At 37.4% G+C, this 10,218-nt stretch overlaps 2 protein-coding genes across 2 annotated transcripts; both read right to left on the bottom strand.

Moving 5' to 3' along the window:
- Positions 1 to 551: 551 nt before the first annotated feature.
- On the bottom strand, positions 552 to 2,757 carry LOC146322922 (claudin-10-like). The gene is made up of 5 exons (XM_084725051.1): positions 2,452 to 2,757; positions 1,404 to 1,565; positions 1,218 to 1,299; positions 983 to 1,090; positions 552 to 870 (listed from the first exon to the last, which is right to left on the bottom strand). Exons 1-5 carry the CDS (start codon positions 2,681 to 2,683, stop codon positions 678 to 680), a joined length of 777 nt encoding a protein of 258 aa, XP_084581177.1. The 5' UTR covers positions 2,684 to 2,757; the 3' UTR covers positions 552 to 677.
- Positions 2,758 to 4,517: 1,760 nt separating this feature from the next.
- On the bottom strand, positions 4,518 to 9,348 carry LOC146322921 (claudin-10-like). The gene is made up of 5 exons (XM_084725050.1): positions 9,101 to 9,348; positions 6,529 to 6,690; positions 6,348 to 6,435; positions 5,084 to 5,191; positions 4,518 to 4,994 (listed from the first exon to the last, which is right to left on the bottom strand). The coding sequence occupies exons 1-5, from the start codon at positions 9,330 to 9,332 to the stop codon at positions 4,799 to 4,801; spliced, it is 786 nt and encodes a 261-aa protein (XP_084581176.1). The 5' UTR covers positions 9,333 to 9,348; the 3' UTR covers positions 4,518 to 4,798.
- Between the last annotated feature and the right edge of the window lie 870 nt (positions 9,349 to 10,218).

Genomic DNA, 10,218 nt, shown 5'->3' with positions numbered 1-10,218 from the left:
CATTTCACAAAATAGGGTTAGGTTTAGTTTCAATTTCAAAAATATCTGACAGCATCTAACAAGAGTAAATTGTGTGTTCATGTATACATACTTATATCACTGAGCAACAACATGATATATCAAAATATATTCTGACAAAATAGTAGCATTCAAAAAAAGATTGTGGTTACAACAACAACACGTCCAAATAATTCATAATTTGCATTTTGTGTCTTTATAAGTGATCTTTTTGAATGATTTTATTACATCATCTTTGTCATTTCTATCAGCAAGGCAGGCAGTCAATGTGAGACATGTACTGGAGGCCCCAACTATAAATATCACATCTTGTTAAACAATCAGTGTCTCTAAGAACCAACAACAAAAAAACTTGCATAGACATAGGAGAAAGAAGACAATTCACTGATGAAAAGCAAAGGTGCGAATGATAAAGTGAATGATGGCTGAATTCCATTTAGCTGCTTCAGTTTCAGGGTCGTAATGTTGTTCAGGCTGGCTCCCTGTCACACTCACAACACTTGATTAAGAAATGTCAGTGTCAAAATATCTGCTGGGATGAAAGGCGTATTATAAACATCTACTATCAAAGCTCAAGTATGGACTTTGGATATAAAATAACTATCAAAATATTGTGTAAATGACAGAAACAAAGAATATTTTCCACTTTTTGAAAAGAGTCACACATATTCACTTGTAGCTGACGTCTTGGTGGAAGCTGTGATCCCAGAGATGCTGCTGACTCTGCTGCCACTGGAGCTTCTCGATTTTCTGCTCTCACTAATCTCTGTTCGAGACGAAGACGAAAGGCTCTTTTTTGCTGGAACAATTGTGTAGGCATCAGGGAACTGATAGGGAGGGTATCTTTTGGAGCTGTGAGGTTTAGATTCAAGACATGAATGGTTATTTTTTTCTATAGGTGGATGGAAGCTAAATAATAGAAATGCAGGAATAAAAAATCAATGATACAGTAGCAGCATTTTACCTCGAGTGGCACCCTTCCTTCCCTGCAAAGATACTGTAAATAAGGCCTCCAACAACAAGTAAGGTGGAGCCTCCCCAGCCGATGAAGACACCAACACCTATTTCAAACCTGGCAACAAATACAAGAATAATATATAAATGTACAGTTTCTCCTTCATAGAATACTCTTAATGTTGATGCATAAAATAATGAGATTGTTGCATATTTTATCCATGTCAATTAAAAACTGGACATACTTCTGAGCTTTGAAGTTAGGGTCTTGAAATTCTGCTCGAATTTTGTTTCCATAATAGGAGAAAGCAACCATAGAGCACATCCCTGGAATAATAGGCACACGTTAATTTTCAAGATTTTTAAGATAAGCTTCTTAATCACATAGTGTATTACAATTCTTTCAAATAACTGTTAGTGTAACATCTTACCTCCGATAAGGTAGTTCATCCCCCCAGCAAAGGTTACCCTTGCATTAGCGAGCTCTGATCCTCCAATCTTAGTGCATTTCATCCCCACTAAGACCAGAACTGATCCAAAGAAAGACAGGATAATGGAGATGATGATGAGAGCACGGCACATGTGGATGTCCCCTGTCCAAGAACAACAAAACAATGTTAAGCACACATTACAAAATGAAGGTAAAACAAAGGTGAATTTAATCTAATATAAAAGATAAAAGAAGGAAGGAAACTATTAACCAATCTGTACTCCTTAACAAAACATTGCATTGTTCACTGTAGCTAACTAAAACGTAACGTATATTGCTTGCTTGCAAGTTATATTTTATATAATTGATTGCTAGCTCGCTAGAAGGGCTAACAAAATGTTACATTGTTTGCTAGCTAGCTAAAAGCCTGATTAAATACCATATTTTTCACTAGCTTGCTAAAACAGAAAAAAAACATTGTATTGTTTGCTAGCTTGCTAAAAGGGTTAACAAAATGTTACATTGTTTCCCAGCTAGCTTAAAAAGAAAAATGTTATATTGTTGCTAGCAAGCTAAAAGTTAATGAAATGCTATACTGTTAGGTGTTAGCTAAAAAGTTGACAGAATTTAACATGGTTTGATAGCTTGCTAAAAAGTAAACAAAATGTGACATTGTTTACTAGCTAGCTACAATGATAACAAAATGTTACATTTTTGCAAGCTAGCTAAAAGTTGGTTAGCTTGGTTAGCCTACTCACGATTCCTCAGCAGAGAATTATTTTCCTCAGTCCATCTCAACAAGGCAGCCATTTTAGAGTTTAGAGTTTTAGTGCACTCTAGTGCATTTGTGTTTCAAGTGAAAACTATACTATGTCCAAAGAGATGTTTACATTCAATCTTTATTCATTTCAAGCACGTATAAAGTTTGGTGCAACATAAATTGAAATTTAACCATGATTACATCAGGGTTAATCCTCATTGGTGCAACCAAGTGTAAGTGTCATGTTTTTATTATCATCACGCCCTGGGCTAAAATAGATTTTACTCACAGTTCAGTGCAAGCATTGATGGAATTCCCTTGCAGTCAGATACTCCAGTTGAATCAGATATACAATCCTTCCACAGATTGGAGAAGTAGTTTGAAGTGGTCAACACGATGCTGTCTACCTCAGACCAAGTCCAGATCTCTGTGGGCATGGTGGAGCAGACCAGGATCCATCCACACACACACACCACAAAGCAGCTAATCTCCATGTACATCACCACGGTCCTGTAACTCATGATTGCCTTGAAGTTGAGCCTCTAGACGGAGAAAAGGCAAATCTGAGCGCTGGCACAACAGATCCTAGTCTAACGCTGTCTGTCCCTCCTCAGGAGCTGCATGCCGATGGAAACACACACAGGCTGAACGTGGTTTGTGTACATCATCACATGTTTTGCCTTGAACTGTGATTCTGCTGTTTTGTGAAGGTCACTTTGGTAATATGTTTGTTGTTGGTATGGCGCACATGAGCCTACCAGCATGGGCTCAGTTTTGTGTTTCATTTAACTCTCTCTGTTTAAGTCTAAAAATGTGAGCAAGGAAATGGCTCATGCATGAAACTAGGAAAAAAACTTATCACATGCTTGAATGGCATAGGGATGTAATAACACCATAACTTCACAGTATAATATTTATCGCAGTAAAGAATAATGACCACTTTAAAATGTCCTTTATCTAATTCTAAACTGATGTTTAGCATTTTTGGTCATATAAACTATGTTTTTCCTTTTAACTTAAAATGCTTCTGCTTTCTTTCTTTAACAAAATAAAAAAAAGACACCAGCCTTAACCTCAGCAGGTGCAAAACAACATGATTTGGCAATGAATGCTTGGATCATGCATATACAATTGCAAAAAAAAATCAATACAGCAGTCAGTAGCAGCAATAAAAATAATAAAATATTATTTATTCCTGAAACCTGGAGGGAATCATTTGACTCCTTGCATATTTGTATGTGTGTGTGTGTGTGATCAACCAACTGAATTATAACTACTGTACTGAACAGCCTGATTTATATTTCTGCACATCAATGCCCTCTGATTCACAATTTTTTAAAAACCTTGAAAAAGCCTTTTTTATGGCTCCACGCCTGCAACAGCTGTGGCCAGAGGCATAACGCTTTCAGGTCATCCCATTCTCGTGAATGCAATATCTCAGTGGTGCAGTGGTTAGATTTTAGTGGTCAAAGGTCAAAAGTCAAGTGTTTGGTGACCCTTCTAAACACAGTTTTGACCAGAACTCATGAATTCATATTCTAATTGTAGTATTAGGTGATATACCTGGGTAGGAACCTTGTGTGAGATGTACTGTGTTGCACGGCGGAGCGTCTTAAAGCGTCTGTCATAAGTTCCTGTGTTAGGCCTCCAGATTTTACCCTATAGCAAGTATCAGTAACAGGACATTAATTGTGACAATATTATGCACAAGTATCTGATGGATAATAAAATGAGGAGATGATGACATTTTACATCCAAAAAGTCAAAGGTCAATTTCACTGTGACATCATAATGTAACTCCTCTGTAAAAAATAGTCTCTTAGTGAAGACAGCATGTTTGTTCACTAGAAATTCGACTCACTAGAATCACACTATGAGGCAGTAATTCTGTTTTTTTTAACTGCTCTGTTTTATATGACCATTGACTTCTCTGTTCTTAATCGGCCACTAGGGGCCACAAGTGCTCAGCAACTGCCTCAGTTTGAAATCTTGTTTCAGCTCAGGAAAACATATGCAGGGTGTCATATTAATGTAAGTGAAACTTCCAGTCTCTGCTGGTTGTATCTGGCAGTTGTGGTGGCATTGCAGTAGGTGCTTCACCATCTGTTGCCTGACAGGATCTGAGTGACCTCTTCTAGTTTATCACTGTATTGTGATATTCGAAATATTGTTGCATCCCTATTTAATGTTAAAAGATTTGAAATAATGGTGCTATTTTGTCATGCATTTATCATGTTGGTGAAGAATAATGCACTTTTGTTTGTGTAAAAGGAAAATGACAAGGACTGTCACTGTCATAAGTAATATTACTGGGTAATACAGTACATTCATTGTAGAAAATAGATACAATACTCATTATAGCTACAAAGTTTGTTTTATTATACACTATATCAATTCATACATATTCCTGTGACATTCTTAACTGTAATACATGCTTTAGTTAAATCACAAGACAGTTAACAAAAGATAAGTAAACACAACACAGAGTATTTTATGCAGAGTATAACAAAAAGAATTACAATTGTACACATGATACAAGCTGAGTTTTTTTTTTTCATCCTATCTACAGTATGACATGCTGAATGTTAGTTAATCAGATTTGGAGCTATCAGATATGTCTAATTTTGCTCGAGCTGCTACACAAATGCATCTCTTTCTGAGTTTTTCGTCGGCGTTGTCTGAGAGATCTTTGAGATCTTGGAGCTGCTGGATTGTCCAGAGCCCATATAAGATCCGTACACCCTGGAGGGTCTGTAGTATCCAGTGTACAGGGTTCTTCCTCTGGAGCGAGGGGCCATGTAGGTGCCTCCTCCATAGGCATACACCACTTTACTGTAAGACCAAAACATTGACAAAGTTAATAATGTGGCATGAACTCGGCAGTCACGAGAAAACAAGCGACGATGGATGAATTTGGATACCTTTCGGGACAAATTACTCGGCAGACTGTCACAGCATAAAACACAGCCCCTAAAAGGATGAAAAAACACCCCACCAATCCAAGAAATATGGGAGGCCCAAGGTCATACCTGGGATGGAAAGATGTAAGAACACCATCAAAAAACTGTTGAGAAAACTCTACTATACTTTAAAGGCATCAAGGCAAAAACTCAGCAGCAGTATCTCCCTCCAGAAATCATGCCTTGGTTACTCAAGACAATCCACAGCCCTGCTGTGACAGTTTGAAGAGGAACTACTTTTTTTTAGTAGAAAGAAAGTAGTTTGGCTAGATTATCTTCAGTAACTTTGAATTTTAGAAACTTTGAGTTTTAGAAACCTCACAAAAAATTGCATTTCAAAAATTGTTCAGAGTGAGCTGTGGATTTCTCATTATCTGGGTGCTTAAAAATTAAATGGTTGCAACTGAAAATATTAAAGTATTAACCATCATTCACTTTCGCTTCAGTGAGTTCACTCAACGATTTTTGAAATAAAAACTAATTTTCTTCAACTCAAATTTTCAAGTTTATCTAACAGAGAAAAGTAAATTACGGTAACACAACATTCTAAATTGGTAAAAACTTTTCTAAAACTTAAAAGGAGAAATCTGTAATATAATTACAGTAATAAATCATAACATGACTGTGATATGTCATCAAATATTAAGCAAACATACCAAACTGAAATATTCTGACGACACTGCAGCCGCAGTGTCCTCCTTTCCATGTTTGCCCATTTCACATTTAATAGATTAATAGACAAATTTCAAATTAAAGCCAAATGTTAACCAAATGAGTAATGTCTGTTTATGAGTTGTAAGAAATAATTAATAATCTTTTAGAAGGACTAGATGTTTATAACGGTGAAATTCAGCAACATGTTCATGGAGTCTGGCAGGCAGAGGCAGGCAGTAACTGAACTCCATTTCCAGAGTGTGTATTTTCAGAGCAGTGGACTTTTGTTTTTGGGATAACAGGCTTAACTCTACATTGACAGGCAGCTGACAGTTATAAACAGCTGATCATCTTACAGTGTAGGACTCGTCATTACTTGTTATTGTCAAATTACTATGCTACACTTATCTTGCACTCCTGCAGCCTGCTTGAGCTTCCTTGAGCCTTTCATTTTTACAGTGAAGTCAGTATACACTGTAAACATATGTTTTGGTGTAATATTTTACTGTGGAATTAATGTTTCTACAATTTAAACTATAATACCAATGTAGATCAATGCAACAAACTGTACCGTAAAACTCCTGGCCCCACACTGGGAGCAAAAGTTGTTCTTGCGATCCTGTTGATGTATAAGCAATAGCCAGCGAGATCCGACGCACCTGCGAACAGAGGTTTCGTTGATACCAAGAAATAATGAGGGCAAAACATTCCTGTCATTTACAGAGACAAACACGTGTCTGTTCTGTACTCACATCCAGCAAGATGAAACACTGCTCCGGCAAAAAGCAGCTTGTCCTTGGTTTTATCAGCTCCACCGATATAAGTGCACTCCATCCCAACAAAGCACAGCACGACACCAAAGAATCCAAGAGTTAACCCGCACATTAGCAATCCTCGAACTCCTTGTATAAAAGCTGTGAGAAACAGAAAGAGCTCAGGCAAGAGGAAAAAAGCAGAAAGTATTCAACAACAAAAAAAGTTGTTTGTTTTTTCTCAGACAGAAAAGAAGGTCATGGGAGTATGAAATCAAATTTCCAAAGTTCCTAATATTCACGATAACATGAGCACTTGTACAAGAAAAGTAAGCCCAACTAAGCTGAATGCTATCTTCACAAAGCTTATAATAATATTTTTCTCAGTTTTGCTGAGACTTTTTCAGGTTTCAGGGTTGAATTTAGTTGAATGGTAGCTACTGAATTGGTGCACTGCACTGGTAACAAAACACGATGTGTACCTTACAATCCAATACCATCCAACACAAAAAATATCAAGTACATCTTCAAAAATGGCCATTGTTGAATCAGCACCTTTCTGCTAAAAGTTGTAGCAATGATTTAACATCACACAAAGCTTGTTTTGTTGTGTCATTGTGTGCACACAGCCTCAGCACTGGTGAGGTTGGTACACTCAATGTCACTGAGAGCACTCATCCATTACCTGCCTACCTATGCTATTTTCTGCCTATTGAGCCACAGGGCTTCAGTTTTTCTACCCATTCACAGTGAAAAACTTTAACATGCACAATAAGCTATTAGACTGAGGTAAAGTATACATTTCCTCTTGAAATATTTCCTATATTTTCTCACAAAACTGATTTAAATTACAGTAATGCCTTGACTTTAGTTATGGTTTGTTCAGTAGAAGTCAGTATTTATCCATAGTGTTCCTATTATTCAGAAGGTTTATTTTGTGCAAATGAAGCTCTGCTTTATAATGTTATTTTGCTAAAGGCTTAAAATTGTAATATTCTGATAGAATCTTTAGATTTAACATTATAAGATGTAATTTTATTGTCTTCACTCAGGCACCTGTTTTTTCTCAAGCAACAGTAATGACATAATGTTATCTGCTAAAAAGTAGGGTGGCAGTAATACAAGAAGAATAATCATAAAGTTTGCTAACTGACCCAGTAATCTTACTAACAAACTAATATCTACCTAAATTTAGCTAACATTAGCAACCAAAGGTATTGGTCATAACAGACCAAGTAAAGGGCCGTCCACACCAAGAACCATAACTGTAACATTAACTATAAATATATTGTTTTAAGTTGGGTCTTATATTATATTTATAGTTACTGTTATGGTTGAAGTTTTTGGTGCTGACAGCCCTTAAGGCACCATTTACTCAGAACACAGTTTTGGCAGTGAGAGGTATCTTTTTCCAATTATTTTCTATAGGAAGTGAGGGTTTTACACGCTGCTGACGCACCCCAGTTGTCTCGCACCTCAGATGCTCAGTGTGCATTTCAGATGCTTGCAACAACTTGCGTTTTTGCAGGAGTGCTTTGAATGCCTGAACACTGAATAAGCTTAAACTAAAAGCAGAAAAGCACCCGGTGGCCTGGTGGCTGTGCTGAGGCTGTGGGTTTCACTCCCTTTGCTGCATGTCGTCCCACTGCTTTATCTTCCACCTTCCTGTCATATCTTTATCCTATAGAATTAATGGCATGAAAGCCCTAACAGATGTTTAAAAAAAAAAAAAAAGCAGAAAAGCATCTGGCTTGCATTGTTCAATCGGATTGTTAATTGAGATACAAGCCTTCTGTGGTGGTGACAAATGTTATAGATGCTTTGAAATAAGAATCACGGAGGAAAAAGTGGTGGCTGTTGCTGGATGCCTAGAACTATGCTTTCACCAAGCATAGTTCTGAGGACTTCAACAAAATACAGCAGCCTGGAGGCAGTTCATGGTTTGTGTTGAGCTCACTGTCAACATCTCCCTGCGAGAGCGGCCAGTGATTTCTCCTTTTCACACAGATTCCCTGTGTACGGCGTAGTTTAAAAACAGCCTCTCACCCTCAGTCAGAGCCAGAGGCAGTGTCCTCTGCCTGACTATTGTTTATGCAGACGTTTAGGTAGCTGACAATCTACTAGCTGGGAAGTTAATTATTTATAGATAATCAGTATATAAAGGTATAGACCTGCGTTTATTTCAAAGCAAAGTCAGTCCACCTTGCATTTTGCAACCTGATGCACTCTGTCCATTTGAGCCTAAGAATGCAGTGTACTGAAAATAACAAAGAGACATTTTCTTGCTTATGGACTTTACAACTTTCCATTTCTAAGACAAAGGTTATTCATCTTTCAAAAGTCACTTAAAGCACCAGAGTAAACTCAGTGTTACTGTGAACACTTATCCATAACTGTGAAATGCTCTACTTGTTGAGCTACAGGACTGCACATCTTTCTATTCATAAGATGAGGTAAAACATACTTAATTGTCCCTGGTGGGAAATTTAACTTGTGCAGTAGTGCAGCTGCAGTGTGGTGGTGGCTGTATTGATTCTATCTTTAACACAATACAGCACAATGGAGCACTTACGAGTGACAGTCCAGAGGACAGGGAAGTCTCTACAGTTGGTGATCGCTGTGGAGTCGGTGAAACAGTCCTTCCACAGGTTGGACCAGTACCAGGCCACTCTGATGATGAAGGAGCCTCCTTGTCCTCCTAACTGGGTGATCCTCCAGTAGTCCATGGCCATGGTGCACAGCACGAACAGCCATCCCAGAGATGTGATCAAAAAGCCCAAAATTTGGATCAGACGTTTCCTCATCTCTGAAATCACTAAATCAAACTCAGTTGAGTGAAGTCACTGAACGTCGAGTCAGCGGTGGTGTGTCTGTGCCGTGTGCCATTAGTGTTGATGAGGGCTCTGTCCAATTGTGTGAGGTGTTTACTGTAAACTATCCGGAGTGTGCCACCCACTTGAGATGATTCACACCACCTCTAGCTACCTTTTCAGGTTTATTAGATTAATTTATTGAACTTTCAGCATTATCATTGGTTAATAAAGTCAGTTCTCATTAAAAACACTAAATTATTTTGCTGCTACAACAGGACATCAAAAATAAATAACTACAAAATTTAGAATGGATGAAAACTTTAAAACAGTTAACATCTCCTTTGTATCCACTAGTATAACCATCTTCACATGTTTGATCATTTTTGTCCACCACACTGAATTATTATGAGATTCTAAAGTGCCAATAAAATTAAAAGGCTGACATCTGCTGCCCTCATGACCTGACGTGATCAGGAAGGAGAGAATATGATATAATCTGCTAACAAAACAAGCAAAACACAAAATAATTCACTGCAACTCATTTTTAAAAAAAATTGTATTTACTTTATTTCTACTTATATACTTTGCTTACAAATGGATCAACATGCTACTTCTGACAGGACGCAGTCCTTTTTTGACCTTTTTCAAGTTTGCTTATTACAAAATCATAGTTAATGGTTATGTCATGGAAAACATCTCAATCTGTGTTTGACGCGACTTTAAATATCATCATTACAGATTAACAACATGTACAGGTTACGAACAGTTAAAGATACAACCAACAAAGGAAACGCCTTACAAAGTATTACACATTGACATCTATAAAAGGAGAGAAACAATAGAAAATGATGCAAAAATTAGATTCCATTTGGACCAA

Source organism: Lutjanus erythropterus, chromosome 8, assembly GCF_056507025.1.
Source record: "Lutjanus erythropterus isolate fLutEry1 chromosome 8, fLutEry1.hap2, whole genome shotgun sequence".
Lineage (NCBI taxonomy): Eukaryota > Metazoa > Chordata > Actinopteri > Lutjaniformes > Lutjanidae > Lutjanus > Lutjanus erythropterus.
The sequence above is the reverse complement of the archived record's forward strand: the minus strand, read 5'-3'. Positions and strand labels throughout refer to the sequence as shown.